We start from the raw sequence: 18,604 nt of genomic DNA, 5'->3' as shown, positions 1-18,604 counted from the left end.
TTCATCACTGAGAAGGGGAAATCCCAACCCCACTCATCTCGCGTCATACTGTAATGTTATGGTTGTCAAAGTGAGCAAGTTATGATAATGTTATTGCGTGGAAATAAAAAACAGCACATTATTATTATAGATTTTTTTGTTTTTTTTAAATTGTGCCAAAATATTACTCACTAGCAAGATTGTGATAATTCAACACATATGCAATGTAAATATATATTAAAAGCCTTTGTGTGATTAATATTATTAGAGAAAAAATTCACATTAAGCATAGAATCAGCATTCTTTAAAATTAAATTATCAAAAAAAGGTGTCTTGTTCATTGAATATGTAACAAATTTTTCAGCATAGTAGTTGCATCAAATTAGTTCAGGTGTGCCACAGAAACAATTTCAATTTCACATGATTGTAGGCTATAAAAACTATGGTATACTACTTTTGGTTTACTTTTCTTCTTCACTGTTTAATTTTGCTAGGAATATTTTATTTACAAAATTGTATACATTTAATAGTTGTATTTCATTTAGTCTTAAGAGAAACAATTGTTATTTTAATAATCTTTTAAATAATCAAATATTACATTTTGGAAAGTGTGTATAGATAGTTTGTAAGCAAATGTCCTAACAAAAATCATAATAAAAAAATAAATAAAATACCCGGAATTATTTCTATTGCCCGCTGCTGTTTGAGATCGGACCCAATATTTCGATGCACTCGTGGGGACTTGTTTACATCAAAAACGGCTCAAATGACTCCCTTAACTGCTATTGCATGATTTGCCATTTAACATAACTACTGCGTTTGAGACGCTTTATCCTGGGTAAGTGTTGTGCTACGCTGGTTATGTGTGATCGTGTTTTATTTTTATGCGACTTCTTGATGACAAAGCCAGCATCACATTCAAAGGAAGAATAAAAACAACAGAATCTGACCACTCCATAATGATTTTGAGTTTGTCAACACTTGTATATATGTCTTCTTATTTAGGATTGCTGAGATGTGTTAATAGTTATTACTATAAACGTAAGAATGCTTGTACTGTTGAATTATTGGTAAACATTTCAGAATCAATATATTTCCCCCCTGTGTTCCTTATGATTTTTATAAGATTAAAATTACCTTTTGCATATGGGAACTACATAATCATTATTATTGTTTTTTTAGGGTAATTTCCCTTGAATGGTAAACTATTAGGAATTAAAGGACTGTCTTTAGATACTTGTGCTATGTAAGGTTGACAACCTAACCAGATTAAATTCCACAGAAGATTTCAAACATGTCAAATTTATTACTACTTTGTATGAATTTGCATGTGTTGTCATGATCTCCTCCCTGATTGGGTAAACTAATCCAGTCAAACTGCCTTTCATACACCATATTATTAGGTGCATAAGTCAAAAATGTAATTTTAATTCGTATATTTGAACGATCGTTTGCATACCAACGTGTTTCGGCACATGCAAATTTCGGATTTAAGAGGTACTCACTCGTAAGTAGATGGACCATTATATGTAATTTTTGTGTATTGTGTGTTTAGAGCCCAGATCCTGCACGTGCGGACTGGAATCACATCGTCCAGTCCAATGGCAGAGGGGGGTGCCAAGTTGACGTTGCGACGGCTGGAGGCTCCAGTTCACAAGTTCATTAAAGTGGCTCTACCCACTGACTTGGAGCGGCTGCAGAAACACCACAACAACATACTTAAGGTGATGCCTCTCAAATGGCAGCTTCGTATCCATCTCAAGTTGGATGACCATGTTGTTTTTTAATCTTTATGTAGTACCAGCAAAGCAAACAATGGGACCGCCTTCATCAGGAGCACATAAATGCCAGCCGGACAGTTCAGGTACATACACACATAGTTTTAATTTTAAAATATTTCAAGTTTCAGATCTCAATGAATTAAAACCTGCATTTTTTTTCATTTAAGTTTGGCCAAAAAATATTTTTATTGTTTTTTATAGACATTTTTTAAAAATTGACCGGCCCTTTCCTGACAATTATTGTATAACCCGCCCATTTCAACCTTTCAAATGGCCAGTTCATCAATCAGCAAATTTTTAAAGGGCTGGAACAGTAATAGGAGGCTAGTTGGTCAACCTGATTGGCTTTGAGAACATTTTTAATAACCCTAAAGCGTGTAAAACGATAGTAAATGATGTGTCATCATAAATTCTGATCAAAAGTAAGACTCTAGCACAGCTGACAAAAGTCTAAAGTTAAATTCAAGCAAATTTCACACATTATGTTAAATTAGCAACTTGTACTGCCTTTAGGGTATACAATTGCACACTGTGACCCATCCCAAGGAAAACTGCAAAAAATGCCCAATATTCCAACCTTGAATTAATGTTTTTGTCAGTGTGTGTCGCCTCATGATGGGTATGAAATTCCCACAAGGATGCTGTTGCCTGGAAGCCACTAAGCACCCACCCACCAATCTTCTCAAAGCTATTTCTGAGCCCCCAGGGAGGTACACAGAGTGCATTTTTGTGTCTTCATGGTGTTAAACCTGACTCGTGTTACTGCACTTTGAGTTATGTGTACAAGACTGAAGGACAGGAAAGTATATTTATTTACTGAAAGCTCCAAAATCTTGCAGCCCCTAAAAATTGTACCAAAGTCAGGCGAGTGAACCTCTCCACCATCAAGTGTTTTAGGATTTTTTCCTGAAACCTAATTAGCAAAATGCTGTATATGCAGCAAATTGACCCCATTTAGTGTGGGTCAGGCCGTACCCTAGAGGCTCAAGGACTGAGGTGTAATCCTTCTGTTACCCTCGGGACATAAAGGGGCTTCTGGTTGCCCCACTGTCAACTTCTATTCCTCTCAACATTTCCATCATTGTAGCAAATCATTATTTTTGTCATGGCAGTTAACTTCAAGTCCTTTGTCAAAGTGCGTCACTATTAGGACTGAACAAAAGTGACTGATGTTGTTAAGGGTGTTTGCTATATATTGCTATATTAAAATTTTTACTTTTTCCATCAAATGTCATTAATAGCTCTGTTTTGGAAAAGGAGTTGACTCACAATAACCACATTGTCTTTACATAATAGCATTTAATCCAGGCTAATGCGGTTCATCTGTGAATGATGACGTGATTGTATATAAATGGGATCCAGAAGGCTTTTATGAAGCAAAACAAAGGTTTGCGGGTTAAAATAAAAAGAAACAAGTGCACATGCAATATCACGATGGTGATGTTAAAACAATATATTGCGCAGGCCTCGTCATTGAGTGCCAACTGTGTGTTTTATTTCAGTAATACAAATCTTTGAATTCAGTTTACACAGGTAAGATCGATTACTGTATGTTTTTTTTATCTTTCTGACTATGACAGCCTGGTATGTTCTTATTTCAAGTGATAGCTATCTGAAGCTATCCGAAGCTTATTTAATCAATTTTCTCCATTTAAATTTTCAAAATGTTTCTCCATTTCTAATGAAATAAGAAAAACACTCCTAAAAGTGCGATATATCTATTTTTTTCCTCTTTATTGTGCGACTTATAGTCCGAAAAAGATTGTAACCTCAAAGTCATCCATATTGTCTTTGCTGCAGCAACTAAGAGCCAACGTCAGAGAGATGGAGAAACTGTGCAGCCGGGTGCGGGCGGAAGACGCCGAAGCTCTGGAGAAGCTGGTCAAGCCGGTCAAGGACAGGGCGTCCATTGCCGTGCAAGATTTCCTGCAATTGCACTCCAACCCGACCATTCAGCCTTCACCTGACTCAGATCGGCCGTCCGGGTTTGAGCCTGGCACTCACCACGGTGGTGATGTTGTGGACGAGGAGTCCATTTGTGGGAGGCAAATTCAGTCCCAGCTGCCAGGGATCCCTGCAGAAGAAAGCGCCGCAGAATCCTGGGACGACCTTGAAGTGGTAATGGCGTGTATACGTTTTTTGCAACATTTAAATACAATGGAAATGAATGGAAATTGCAAGTTTTTTCAAAAAATGCAACGTAACACCTGCACTTACTTTTCAGGATCTGCAGGAACTAAGCGGGTTGGTGACAAGCTTCTCTGTGCTCGTCCACGTAAGTCTAAACAACAATTGGCTTTCACTCTTGTTAATGTGTGCCACGCCCCCCCCCCACCCCCCTGGGCCCCATCCCACTGTGTTTATGTTGCTGATGGGACTCCTTTGAGAGAGCAGATCACTTTAAGGACGACTGTGGAGTACCCCAGGGGGGCTCTTGGCAGAGGCGCGGGAAAACTTGAGCACCAGACAAGAAGCTATGGAGGACTCTGTTGGGGGAATTGATGTCCATGGGCGGGGAGATGGGCATCATGGGGATCCATTGGAGCAGGTGGAGAACAGACGGTTCAGATTATCACCTCATCCTATGGGATGGGGCCTCGAGGGATTAACAGTGGCAGATAGAGAGAGAGAGAGAGAGAAAGATTGAAGGTGTAGTGATGGTTCAAATAAGCGAGAGGAAGGAGCATAAAGAGCATAGACATGTTGTTCTGGCATCTCTAGAGGGGACGATGCCGCCAGGGTAGTCCTATTCTAGTACAGAGCCACAATAGCAATACTGTGGATGTGGTCTTTGTCATTTTCCAGTCTTTTAAAAAAATCTTCTGTTCTAAATCACACAATGGGGTGTTGCTTTATCAAAGTTCCTGGTTTATATATTTGTTTCATCAAAACCTACATGTTTTTACTATCCGTAGAAGAAAATAGCCCCCCCAAACTCTTAAAAACTATTGATAGGATGATGGACTAGGCAGCAAACTCAAACTGGTTGTAAATTATTTGATTATTTTATTATCCAATTGCTTTTTTTTTCTTTTTCATTGTTCATTATTGTCTAAGTCTTCATGAGTCTCATGAACTCCATTGCAAATAATTGAGTTCAAACTCAAGTTCACCTCACCTTATAATTGTTTTTTTTGTTCTTTTTTTGCCTCACCTGAGCTGACACTCCACAAGCATTTCATGCTAACAACTCCTTATTCCAAGTGTTCATATTATAGTTTCATTATTATCATCTTACACAACAGTGTACTGCATATATATTTGTCCAATAATTAATGAAGGAAAATGTCAAAGAAAGCAAAAAAGGCATATTTGATCGGGACGGTGACTGCGTTTAACAATATAAGAGAAAGCTTTTGTGTATTATTGTAAATGTGAAGTGTTATGAATGGAAAGTGACGGCGAGGTGGAGGCGATGGAAAGTGCCCTCCCTCCCTTGTTATTTGGTCACTGTGTCCATGTGGCCCTCATAGGGAGTGAGACAGCTGCCACTCTGAATATTTCATGAGCTACACAGCACACACAACCCGACAAGCGTAATCTTCTTTAAATGCACCCAACCTACACGCACTCACCCTTACGTATCATGATAGTTAAAAGCAATAGTGGACAGCTAGATGTGTGTGCAAATGCATTTGTGGCAGAATAAGCGTGAGTAAGTGATTGTAACCCCTGTGTTGTAGTCCCAGCAGGAGATGATTGACAGCATTGAGGGCAACGTCAACACCGCCGCTGCCAACGTGGAGGAGGGGTCCAGAAGCCTGGGGAAGGTGTGTATGCTCTGTTTTAACGTGTCAACGTGTGCGCCGGGTTCGGGAGGCCAGCAGATCGATGGCACTTTGCCTCGCAGCCATTCCGACAGCGTTTGTCCCTATTGATCCGCTCCAATGCGGAGGAAAGCCACAATTAAGGAAATCGAGAGAGGAGACGAATGGAAGAGGTTGTCTGTGAGTGGACAACAAGCACACAGTGTTTTGGTCGCCATTTCAGCACGCGCACACTCGCAGCGCTGAGTGTACCTCGGTGGCCTTCGCACGTATGACACACTCGAAATGTCGAGCGTTTGGCCCGACAGCATCGGCGTGAATCACGTGTTGGAGCCACTTAACACTCAACGACGCACACCCACACAGACACAGTTGACACAATTGACGAACTTCGTTGGGGTGTTTTTCGATATCAGGGTCGCATTATAGGCTGAGGCTAATTTTGCCAACCACAGCCTGAACCTCTATGTTGTAAAATGTGCCTTTAATTTATGAGCTGCCATTGATGGCACTAAATACCGTAATGTATCGTTCATTCCCTGCCAGAAATCAAAATCATATCAACTAGAATGCACCTCTACTAGTGATAAACTACTTTAAATTCACAGAAGGATTCAAAGCACCAAATGACTGGATGTTATCAGCCAATAAGTTAGCCACTTTTAGAAGTTGAGTTTTTAAAAGGAAAAATAACACAATCCTGGAAAACCCATATGGCTCCATCACTGAAATAAATGATGACAATGGGACTTTAAAGTTGCTATGAAATACTACCGCAAGTGACTTTTTAAAATGATGGACCACTATATCTTAGATGCAAATCTATGAAAAAAGTCACAGGAATTGGCTTAATAATAGAATTAGGTCCTAATTAGTCTCCCTTTTCTCAGCTACCTTGGCCCCACCCACTAAAAATTTCCAAACTGCAACTCCAACTCTTTTTTTGTGTTAATTTGTGACTCTTCTGTCATTCTGTCAACATCTAACTAGCACAACATCAATTGTGGTTATGATGTCACAACCAGAATCCCAGAAAGAAAAAAAAAACTTTTTTACACAATCTAAATAATTCAATACAACTTTAAACATTTCTTCCGGTCCCTAACGCATTGTTTTAAGTGGAATACATTTGAAATGGTACCTGATATAAATGCCAATTTTTTTTCCATGTTAAATTACATCTGTGCAGTCATTTCTTTTGCTTTTTGACACGGTCACCATTCATAGTGCCGAGCATTATTTGCGATGCCCAACTGTAAGGGTAACAAGTCCTATTTGAACCACACAAGGTGGAGTTTGCACATGAGGCGAAAAAGGCTGACGATAACTCAGATGAGAACCACGTCAGATGTTTTTACGTGTTGAAAGTGAAATGCCTCGCTATCTGTCATCAGGTCAGACGACACGGCACGCACATTATGTATTCATATATACATATCCTCGACAACCGCAATCTTTTTAACTCAACTCAGGAAGTAGAAGAAGAAAAAAAAAACAAATTGAATTGCTTGCCACAGGGGTGAAATTGAGGGAGGTTAGCGTTTGAACTAGATGGATTTAATACTGAGGTGTTAATCAAGAGAGCTTGTGTGCGCATGTGCTCATTAATTGCCATCAGCACCTTCCACTCTGAAGATAGCAGCTGCAAAACCAGCCAAAGAAGATAATGAAACCGGTTTGAAGGAACACTTCCAATGTAACTTTCACATTTAAACACACACACACACACACATACACACAAGCTAGTCTACATGTATTGACAATCCCTCAGCAGGCCCACTGATACCAAATTATATGATACAGGGGTCATTCCATAATTGAAGGACATTTTGGCTTCAAAATTCTTTAAAAATAAGCTTTGTGTTTTTCGATTTTCTGATATATATTTATTAATAGTAGGTCATCACAATCAAGGGGTTGATTAGCTGTAGTTACAGATCATTTTTTTGTTGTCAACAGTATTTGGTATCATCGTTGTTAAGTGGTCGCAGATAACAGTGGCAAGGTAGCTTTTTCTGAGGTGTACAAGCTAATTTCAAGTGGTCCTGGGTTCGAATTCAGGTCACGTCCACCTGTGTGGAGTTTGCTTGTTCTCCCCGGGCGTGCGTGGGTTTCCTCCGGGTACTCCAGTTTCCTCTCACATTCCAAAAACATGTATGGTAGACTGATTGGACACTCTACATTGCCCCTAGGTATCGGTGTGAGTGTGATGAGATAACTCATTTGTTTACTACTTGCATTAATTGATCTTCTTTGTGCACAGTAATCCCTCAAATATCACCGATAATGTTGACCTGACATGGCCGCAATAATAAAATAAAATGCAAAGTCGGATCACTCCCATTATTACTACTTGTTTTCGTGCCTGTACACAAACACAAGGGCAAGTATTAAGTCTATTTATTAAATATTACAGTTATAGGCATTTGAAAAATGTAATGTATTAGTATCTTACTTAAATTCGGTTGACTTCAAACTGTTCGTTTAACACAAATCCAATTTACTTCCAAGTTTTTCATCAACTGTGGAATTAAAGGGATAAATTGACCTGCACTAGGGTTCAAATATATATGGAAAATGAATGAATGGGATTACCATTCAACCATTTTTACAAAATCTTGATGTGGCTGTGCACGCAGGCGGTGGGCTACAAGTGGACATTGTTGCCTTTGGCCGGCGCGCTCCTGGGCGGCGCTCTAGCGGGTCCACTGGGTCTTATCATCGGACTCAAAACCGCGGGTGCGGCGGCCCTGGGCGGCAGCGCTTTGGGATTTGCGGGAGGCAAGCTGGCGAAAAAACACAACAAACGCCTGCTGGGGCTGCAAATGAAGCAGCTGACTGCGCCGCCGAGTGACGACAAGTCAGACAAGGACAAGTGAGCGAGTGGTTGAGTTTGCGGTCCACCGCCGCACCCGTGGAATTACGACTGTTAGCTACATAACTATGACCGATCTGGGTCCCTTAAGACGTATTTTAACATTTTTTTCCGAGGATCCGCATCACATTGAACATTGTGTGCTGAGCCTCGTGCTAAATATGAGAGTCACCGCAGTCACTTTTATAGACTGAAGTGTTCTCCCCTTGCCAACTTTTGTCGTCACAAAGAGCTTGTACAAGTTGTATCAAAGAAATGCCTTTACAAATAAAATTAACTCAAACTTAGTAGAACTTGTGATATTACACTATAAAATTATATAACTTTTTTTTTTTCAAGCGAGCCATTCGTTTTGGCGACTGATGATTTAAAAAAAATCGAAACTCATGGACATCATATTTTGAGTCATGTAGAGTCAATGTTAAAATTGTTTTCTATATATTTGTTTTATTATTAAAAAAAATCAAAACTCATATGGACATCATATTTTGAGTCATGTAGAGTCAATGTTAAAATTGTATTCTGTGGTGGGGTAATGAGGTCAAAGGTCACAGCTAAAAAAGATTTTGCCATAATATGGATGAACTTTTTTGACAGAAATTTTGAGTGAAGTATAGATATGAGAAGAGAAAGTGGGGTGATATTTTGGAGCATTGAAAGAGGTCATAAATGTTGGATGGCATATTTGGGTTGAATATTGATGCTACTCGCGTGTTTTCCATTTTTATCCAGAAAATGCATATAAATAAAATCAAAATATAAAATAATAAAACAAAACTACATTTAACAGCATTCTAAGGTGACTGTTGATAATGTCCAATTCATTTTAAATGTGACAACTGGCTGCTCATCATTCCTGCCAGCCCCTCCCAATCAAAATGGATTAGACATCTAGTGACGTCAATGGCAACAAATAAAATGCTGCTCTGTCAGATCAAATTAGTTCCAAAATGTACTATTGTCACATTGTTCTTTTGGCACGGTTGCCATTGCATTCCACGAAATTGCTTTTAAAAGTTATATAAGTGATTACTTCATAGTACAATCACACACAAACGCAGGTCATTTGAGGACGAATAAACTCCATCCTTTCCATTTTAGCGTTTCTGGTCAGCCGAATCAAATCGTAATCAAAATTTAGCAAGCAGACTAAAAACAGCAAAGACACAAGATATTGTAAAAGGACTTTTAATCGTCATCCCTTTCCCAAATTGTTCCCCTATCGAGATGACTTGTTAGGAAATGGCGTCCATTCTTTTCCATTTGGGCAGATATGTCACAATGTCTCTTGGCCTCCATTGGACAGTACACATTTGTGAAACTAGTCCATTCTAGAATCTATTCAAGGGATCAACAATTTGTACAGAAAACTAAGAACTAAGAGCGGGCTCCTCTTTTTTTTCCCTCCCCCAACACAAAACAGTCATGAGCATGTGGAAATGCATGTGTACACATAATCTGGTTGAAAACAATTCTACGAACCACAAAAGGCGCAACTTTTCATGATACGTTACAATGGAGGTTTTTTTTTTTTGCTTCTGCGGCAAAGCACAAAACAGTATAGTTATAATTTGAGTCATATCTTTGGCAAATTTGCAAGATTTTGTGCCCCGTTTAGTTCTGATGAAAATCTAATGATTAGGTGTAAGTTCATTAGGAGTATTTCTGAGTTTCTGTTCAGGACACATCTAGTTTTTTTTAAGGATTTATTGTATATTTTAGAAGAGTAGTCCTTAGTATTTGTGTGATTGTGCAAAATTATGGAACGGGATCTCCAACAATTGTAGTTAAAAAAAAAAAAATCTCTCGTTGGCGTCTTTATGAATTTGAATGTTTTAGCAAAAATTACATATCTGGAGTAGTTTCTTTTTGGGGAATATTTTCTTATTCAGAGCAGTTTTGTCTGTACTAACAAATTAAATGTTAGGTTGAATATCAGGATGATGCAAAAAAAGGATTTGGCCTATTCAGATAAACTTCTGACTTTCAATGTCCTAAAAACGCATTTATAACAGACTCCAGTTTGGCTTTATGGACATTTTCGTTTCCTGTTGAAAGCACTGTTGATCAATTCTTGGTCTTATGATGGAAAAATGTGAAATGCATGACGACAAGTATTTCCATTCCAATTCTAATCAAGCAAGGATATACATTGGTCCAATGAAGGAGCAAATGCTTGCTGTGTAAAATAGCAAAAAGTCCTTAAACATTGCATGATTACAGCTTTTGAGATCTTCAAGTTTATGTGTAGAGGTTTTGCACCTTTTAAATTCATCCTGAAATCCCACCTAAAAGCCTGACATTCATTTTAACAGTATTTAACAATTTTGGTCTCTGCAACAGTTCTTCTAACCGGTCGGGCTGGATCTAACAATCCGACCTTGGGCAAAACAAGTAGTAATCCCCAAGAAATGTTGCAGGAAGAGAGGATGAAGAAGCAGACTGCTACTTCATTGTAGTGTGCTCTTTTTGTTTGTTTGTTTTTTTTAAACACAAGAAGAATTGCCGCGCAATTTCGGAGCAGTCACTGTGGAAATAAGCCACAGAAACGTCCGTGGAGTGACAGATGAATGGAATAAACTAACGAAAATAACGGTGAATTTAATTTAGATCAACAATGCCATGGAACACAAATATATGTACAATCGGCAAAAAAAAGGTAAAAACATCGACCGATATTTCGACCCTAGCGCCCACGCACTTCTTGATTCTTTACCCGTCCCAAAATCCGAAATAAAACATAACAAATCAGGAAAAAAAATATATAGATTATTCCAACGCGGTTGTGTCATGGGCTTTGCGCTCTCGCTCTTTTCGCTCCAGTTCTTCTTCATCTCTCCTTCGGTAAGGATGATCGGTGTTGCCGTTTTTGTCCCGCTGGCCTGTATCCTGACCCAAAGCTCCCTTCCCCCCCCGAGGTGTGGCGTCGAGTCAAAAAGGATGACTTCTGCAAGGAAAGGCGGCTGAGGTCACAGCTCGTCACGGCCCCGACTGAGGATGGTGTAGCGGGTCTCGCTGGGCGCCAGCTTCTGGAAGGAGCTCTCTGGGGGGCGGCTGGCAACGTCGCCCCCTACGTCCTCCTAAAAACAACAACAACAAAAACAGTTCAATAGAGAGAAAGTGGCATTATTTGGTCAGAAATAAGCACTGGATACAAAACCAAGTGTTGTTTTTTCATAGAATTTAAGTCATTGGATGACATTGATGGTGATAGATGTTCAAATCATTTCTATTTTGAAGGTTGGCCACGAATATTATATTTCACTGCCGGGGCTAAACGTCTAATTTAGACAAATAAACGTTCATTCATTCGCCCCCCCGAGGCAAAATTGACTGGATGTGTAGTGCTTTCAGTGGCAGCCAATGACAACTGTGTAGGTTGGAAAGTGTAGTTTTTTTGTTTGTTTAAATGTGTAAATTGTCATATGAGCAGCATGACCTGCACATGAGTGGTTTGGGACACAGATGACCATTTGCACCAAAAAAAAAAAAAAAAAAAAATAGAATTATTTTTTTTAGGCAAAACAACCATTAAAAATGCTTGGTGGCCTTTTTATCAGCATGTATGAAGAAAATAGAGTTACAATTTGTGCCACAAATGATCATTGTCAGCGAGAACCAATCCCAAATCAACTCATTTATAATTCTACCTAATGTCTATTTTAAATAATCACATTTTTTGCAATACTTTTGGTGTGACGAGCTCATTCAGTAGCGGGATAACAAGAACAATAAACAATGTTCTGTTTCTATCAATGCAAACAATCACGTCTAGGACGACAGCTATCAATACTTTTCAACTACTTTTACTATTCTACACTTAACCGATCAATTAAAACGGATAAAAGAGAATCTGGGCTTAAAAGCATCATGCTTGTGTGCGTTTGCACAAACCTGTCCAGGTGTGCTGTCTGTGGGATCCGGACCATGGTGGAACTCTCTGTGTAGTTTTCCGGAGTGAAGGTCCAACACAAACTGCTTCAGCTTCCCGGGAATACTAAAAAAATGGGGGACACAGATCACAGCTTTGAACCCAAGCGACATTCCGCCACGCGAGATCTGGCCCGACCGGTTGCAAAGAGACAATAGGAGCCAAGTGAATGAAATGAGTTTGCATTAATCCATGAACGGCCTTATTAATGACAGGTCATGAGCGGCTGTTTCAATGCACGGGCAGCGCCTGGCGCCTGGTCCTGGACCCCCCTCCCCCAGCTCCTGTGGCATTTGTGTGTGTCTAGCATTAGCGCATACATACAACATACGCTGCGCTAATGCAATTTCAAGCTGTGTGCCGCACGCGGCGTTGATGTGATGCAATTAAGCCGAGCGAGACCGGCCGGTCCTCGGGGCTCGTGTCAATGTGATCGGTCTCTGATTGGGGAAGGGTGGGGGCAGAATTATAAATAAGAGCACATTTGATTAGAATGGATTAGTTTAGCACTTATTGCCCACGCCAAATCATGTCACATTAGCTCCGGTGCCCGAGCCCATTGGGAGGAGACGGACTTTCTGACATCTTTTGGCTGGTACGCAATGGCAGATTACACTCCATGTGTGTAATAAAAGCTGCTTCATTTAGGGCAAATGAGAACAATGGTGGTCCCTGACATCATTAAGCATGGAGAGGAAACACTAGTCAAATTTGAGGTCAGCTTTCATTCGATTTGCTTCATCAGTTTGACATGATGTGATTATTGCAATCATGCTGGTGCCACACATTCAAGTGGATGCCAATTAGAAGATACAAAGCATTTTTCTTTCAACATTTTTTTTGTAGGAAATACACTCAAAACAAAGTAATTCTGGACAGTGGCAATCTGGTCGAAGAGTTAAATGTTAAAAAATACGGACTGTTTCTGTTACGTATAGTGCAGCCAATGCAATTGGGGTTGTCTACTCAAAGTATTGCTAATTTAGTAGCTGACTATGCTAATTGCTAATCTTACTGTATTTACTCGCATATAAGCCGTATCCTCTAAATTGCCTTAAAATTCTTGAATTTTACAATTTCTTGCGTATCAGCCACCCCCTGAATCACAATTTTTTCTTCCATATTCATGGTTTTGATAGGGAGTACAAATGTGTTACTTTAAAGAGAAAATCTTAATCACACGGTGTTTCCGAGATACTGTATATGAATCAGAAGCACATTATTAGGGTCAATATCATAAGTAAGTTAATATGCTTCTTTGAAATGAAAAATATCAAATTATTCAATTTAAAAAAAGAAACAAGTGTATATTGATCAGAACCTGATACTTTTTGATGACAAAAATTACAACTTCACAATGTTATACATTTGAAAGCAAAGAGGGCGGTACTTACTCGAGATCTTTATAATCCGGGAACACATACATGTGCCTAAACGAGTCTATAGCAATCACGGGACAGTCGGCAGGAGTTTTCTGGATATGCAGGAGAGGATGGCGGAACTTGTCGCAGTCCGCGTGCAGGAAGTTGATAGAACCTGCGCAATACAGAACACTGTTTCAAGCTATTGTTTGATTCTATACGCAGCTTTGTTACAAACATTTGCATTAAAAAAAGATGAATAGGAAATTAACACCATCTAGGGAAAACAATTACTGGGATGGGACTGACAATGTGGGTAATATAAGATTTCTGAACAAGTTTGAATTTAGTAGTGCCATTTTTCTCATCAAAAGCCTAACTGCAGAAAAATGGGCATTGTGGTGCATAATGGAGTCGTCAAAATGACATCACAAATAGCCTCATATTGACCACAAACCCACCTTTCTCACTAATGAGCTGACGAGCCACTTCGCGCTGGAACTTCTCTAAGCTCTCATTGTCTTCTTTAAGATGAAACAGGATGAGGAAAGGAATGCCCTCTTCAGTGAGCTCCTAGAAAACACACGCATTGTGTTAAAAGTGACACCATCCGTCAAATGGTCTGACTGAAGACGATGACAAACCTCTCCGTTTTCAAAGGTGATCTCCCTGACCAGAGGCACACACTTGTCCTGAGCCCAAGCATAGGTCAAGTCAAAGTTGGCGAGGGAGCCGAGGTAGACCATGTCGGGGACACTCTCCCCCATCGGCTTGAAGATGACATTGTCGCCGAGGAAGCGCTCGGACTCTGAGACCTGACTGTAAGGTGGGAAAATCTGAGGGACGTGCACATGTTGCGGGCCTCGTTGGAGATACGGTGGGGAGGACTCACCCGAAAACAGCCAAGAAGACACAGTCATCTCGGAGGATGTTGGAGACTTTTTCAAAAGTGTGATAGTTGTCAGAGTCTTTCTTCTCAAAATAACCAATAATTGTCCTCTTGCTCCTCTGTGGAAGCAGAAAAACTAATATTCCAATGACATTTTTTAACCTATGGCATTGCATTTATATACTAAGTTCAGTTAGTAATACATAAATTGTTGAGTGTGTATGTGTGTGTGTGTATGTATGTATGTATGTGTATATATATATATATACTTTAACTGTAAGTGCAGTTTGATTAATACATAGTTTTAGCAGATAACTTATTTATTTGGAGTTTTCTATCAAAAGGTGAAAATACACACAAAGTTATTTGACTTGAATTGTGGTAGACTCCAAGCCAAGTATACAGTGAGCTGTCACTCACATCCACAGTCTTCAGCTCCTCCGAAGACTGAATCTCTTTCACAGGGTCGACCTGCTGCTGCCGGATGAATTCGGCGATGGCAGCCACGGACCTCTGACCCCTGTACTCCCGCTTCATCATCATGCCATTGCGGAAAAGCTTTAGCGTGGGGTACTTGCTGATGCGGTAGCGCTGGGCTATGTCGGCTACACGGGGGGCAGAAAGCAAAGTTAAAGAGAAGAAATTGATTGATGAAGAGGGCTAAAGCGGGCGCACGGCAAGCGGACGCCAAAGAGCGTTGGCATTGAAAAGGCTGAAAACACAACCTTCAGACAACCCCGCTCTCTGATCTACCACATGAAAGCCGCCCCCCACCAAGGGTAAATATTCACTCTGTAGACACCCCCGCCCTGCCTGTGCGTATGCGTGTATGGCAGGTGTCAATCTCTCTGCGGGGCATCTTTAAGCCTCCGAGCTTCACAGGAAGAAGCAGTTTTGTCATTAGTCTTCAAACAGTTTGCAGGTTATCAATAATTCTCTATAATTTGCTTTATCTCAAAAGGCTGTGGCAGTTTGTGTCCACACTGCGCTTTGGTGTATGGGCCAGTTTTGTGTATGGTGTACCCATCAAATATGGTGTGTGTCTGTGCCTGTGTGTGTGAGCCCTTTCCATTTTGGACATGTAACATGAAAAGTGCACATCTGCTTAAAGCGTTTAATCAACAACTTGCACACAGGTGAAAAATATGATTGGAGGATAACACTGACTAATAGTGTTATTATTATTTCTTTTACCTATTGGCGTCATTAGAATACATGAATTTCAATATAAAATAAATCTGCCAACAGAAAGTGATCAGTTTGCTGAAGTCTAAGGAAGTCAACGCCCAATACATCATTTGTAAAAGATTTCAAGGATTATAGTATCATTTTAATACAGGTACGTATAATTGCAAATATACAGTATAATACGGACTATAAGATGCACCTACCAAATTTGACTAGGAAATTATATTTTTCTAAAAACAAACTGCATTGGACAATAAGCCATAGTTTTTATAGTGGGCCAAAAAAGTAGTGGCTTATCGTCAGAAAACTACAGTATTAAATAAAGCGGCAGGAAACATGGGAGGAAAAAACTTGTGCGGACAAAGATTATAATCTTTTTGTGAAATAACTAGACACATGATGGAATAGACAGCTGTTTTTCCTCAAGTTTCCAATGACCCAGAATTTTGTCTGCTATAATCCAAACAGTTGGGTTGATCTTTTTGCGACAGATTTCAGCCAAATGGAGGAACCAGACAATCAAAAATGGTTTCACATTGATGTAATTTCTGCTGAGCAAGAATGCTCAACAAAAAGCCCCAAAAAATATAGAAATGCACAAATAGTCACATCACAAGATTAATATTGTAATATTGTTGAATTTGAAGTAAGTGAAGCAGAAGTTTTGGTAACATGAGGTCTGAAAAAACGCAATATTAAGAAATTAAAGCTGTTTTTTTATAGACTCACAGTGCTGGTCGCAGTCGACCCGTGCAAACACAACTTGCTTCATATCAGGGAACTCCTCCCTTGCAATGTTAGAAGCCTCCTCAAAGATGGGATGGAGCATCTGACTAAATCGGCACCTAAAATTAAGCAAAAGGACGAAAAAAACAACACTTGCATTGAATAATTCAACGTACATCTAAAATGAATACGTTGGGGGGGGGGAGTAACTGTTTTCTAGGTAACTACTCTCATGAATCCAATAAAATGACTGACAGTTAGCACTGAACAAACACTCCTTATCTAATATTTATATAGGTAAAACAATCTTATGACACAATTATAATTTAGCCAAAAATGAATTTAAAAAAAGAAGAAGAATGATCTGTTTTGGAATTAAGACTTCACCCTATTGGTAGTGAATGCATCAAAGTATATTATTGAGGTACAACATGCAGTTTTAAAAGCAAGAGCTTCAGTTATCCTCCTAATGTGACAATCTTTAGAGTCTTTTGTGAAAGAGCCCTGTGTGCAATTAGAGCTGCAATTGTACATGCAGTCTAACAACAAATGGAATGCAAAAAATGTTGTCTCCACAGAGCTGTAGTGAGTAGACAAATATATCACTTACCAGTCGGCATAAAAGTTTACTAACGACACGCCAGCATTATCTGAAAACAAATACATCATAAATTGAAAAACATGCCCAGATGTGCAAATTCAGCAGTGTGTTATGTCATTTTTTATTCTACAGAATGATGTCTTACTCAGAATGTTGTCAATGTTGGCCGAGTCAAGACTGGTGATTTCTGTTTGTCCCGGGGTAGAAAGGCCCATGACCTATGAGGGAGGAAAAAAATTGCTGTCGTCATTGTTGCCTTTTAATCTTTCAATAAGTGTTTAAGAGTCAAAATGTTTACGATCAGAGCAGTCGCCCGCCCGCAGGTTTATGCAAGAGGAAGTGTATTTGTTTAACTTTAACTTGAGCCCGCCCAAAAACAAATAACTGTGAACAAACCATCATTTAAGTATATTCATCTGCATGTCATTTGGGCTACCATTATCTCCTACTGTACAAACATTCAAGTGCTCAATGTGTAATGTCTACTTGTCTATTAGCAAGAAAAGTTTGGTGCTAAAGATGACATGGGAATTGTCATATAATTGTCATATATTGTCACAGCATACTGCTTTGGGAAATAAATATTGATATAATGGGAAGATATATAAATAGTAGTATAATGCTCTATGTCTCAATGACATAAGACATTTCCCCTGGGATGAGGATTATGTAATTTTCAGTGTTACAAAAATAAAACATGTTTTGTTTTTTGTTTTGTTCGTATACCACATTTGATAGTAAACGTACACAACATTGTGCTTTGCTAAGCGTACTAATTTGACTTCTGGGGTCAGTGAGGTAGCATTGGTACTCACTTCCGGGTTGTAAACCAATCAGATTGAGCCACAACAGAGGAACTCACCAACCGGCGAGCATCACCCAGAGACATGAAGAAATTGACCGAGAACTTCACAACGTTAAAATATTCCGATCGTCAAAATAAACAAACAAACAAAAGTTAAAAAGTCAAACATTAGCAAGTACACGTTATGAAACATGATACTGCGACAAACGTGAATACAATTTATGTCATCAAGGTGTTCTAACCATTTGATCGTCCACCGGCGGCAATAAAGTTACTTCCCGCAGGTTTTACTTTAATGTTTAGTAATAATATACGCTAAAAAGATGAGATAAGAAGTGTTTATGTTCTAAAGAGAAAGCCGCAACTAATGACAGGGGAGCCCGATTGGTTAGCTTGCAGCTGGACTGACTGGCTCTCAGCCCAGCCTACGTTAGCATGCATGTTAGCGCTCATCAGCGGTGTGTCGTTTCTAGGAGTATGCGAAATAAAAAGTGTTTACCAGCAGTATGACGCAGATGATGCGCTCACTGAGAATGGGTAATATTGCAGATAGTTTCATCGTAAATGAGAGCGTTTGAATGTGGAGGCGATGGTGTTCAGTGGTCCCCTTCTGCCTCGACGCCGCTCTACTTGCTGCAGCAGGAAAACAGCGGCGAGCAGATCCCGGGGTGACCACGGAAACGATGGCGACATTTCCGCTT

At 39.6% G+C, this 18,604-nt stretch overlaps 2 protein-coding genes across 2 annotated transcripts; one reads left to right on the top strand and one right to left on the bottom strand.

Annotated features, from left to right (window-relative positions):
- Positions 1 to 684: 684 nt before the first annotated feature.
- Positions 685 to 8,875, top strand: stx17 (syntaxin 17). The gene is made up of 7 exons (XM_077721326.1): positions 685 to 817; positions 1,535 to 1,703; positions 1,778 to 1,843; positions 3,561 to 3,878; positions 3,985 to 4,035; positions 5,444 to 5,530; positions 8,167 to 8,875. Exons 2-7 carry the CDS (start codon positions 1,581 to 1,583, stop codon positions 8,404 to 8,406), a joined length of 885 nt encoding a protein of 294 aa, XP_077577452.1. The 5' UTR covers positions 685 to 817; positions 1,535 to 1,580; the 3' UTR covers positions 8,407 to 8,875.
- A 699-nt stretch (positions 8,876 to 9,574) lies between these two features.
- erp44 (endoplasmic reticulum protein 44) lies at positions 9,575 to 18,585 on the bottom strand. Its single transcript, XM_077721325.1, has 11 exons — positions 18,403 to 18,585; positions 17,244 to 17,316; positions 17,108 to 17,147; positions 16,501 to 16,616; positions 15,004 to 15,188; positions 14,587 to 14,702; positions 14,339 to 14,513; positions 14,156 to 14,267; positions 13,728 to 13,869; positions 12,297 to 12,399; positions 9,575 to 11,482 (listed from the first exon to the last, which is right to left on the bottom strand). The coding sequence occupies exons 1-11, from the start codon at positions 18,460 to 18,462 to the stop codon at positions 11,372 to 11,374; spliced, it is 1,233 nt and encodes a 410-aa protein (XP_077577451.1). The 5' UTR covers positions 18,463 to 18,585; the 3' UTR covers positions 9,575 to 11,371.
- Positions 18,586 to 18,604: the final 19 nt, after the last annotated feature.

Source organism: Stigmatopora nigra, chromosome 7 (genome assembly GCF_051989575.1).
Source record: "Stigmatopora nigra isolate UIUO_SnigA chromosome 7, RoL_Snig_1.1, whole genome shotgun sequence".
Lineage (NCBI taxonomy): Eukaryota > Metazoa > Chordata > Actinopteri > Syngnathiformes > Syngnathidae > Stigmatopora > Stigmatopora nigra.
This window is presented reverse-complemented; position numbering and strand designations above follow the sequence as displayed.

Bases quoted from the DNA above. Each gene is read 5' to 3' on its own strand.
- stx17 (XM_077721326.1), top strand. From the start codon at position 1,581: ATGGCAGAGGGGGGTGCCAAGTTGACGTTGCGACGGCTGGAGGCTCCA. The intron at 1,844-3,560 runs GTACATACACAC...TCTTTGCTGCAG, and splicing joins ATGCCAGCCGGACAGTTCAG to CAACTAAGAGCCAACGTCAG. The intron at 3,879-3,984 runs GTAATGGCGTGT...CTTACTTTTCAG, and splicing joins CCTGGGACGACCTTGAAGTG to GATCTGCAGGAACTAAGCGG.
- erp44 (XM_077721325.1), bottom strand. From the start codon at position 18,462: ATGAAACTATCTGCAATATTACCCATTCTCAGTGAGCGCATCATCTGC. The intron at 17,317-18,402 runs GTAAACACTTTT...CCTCCCTCATAG, and splicing joins TCATCTGCGTCATACTGCTG to GTCATGGGCCTTTCTACCCC. The intron at 14,268-14,338 runs GTTTGTCATCGT...TGTGTTTTCTAG, and splicing joins TCACCTTTGAAAACGGAGAG to GAGCTCACTGAAGAGGGCAT.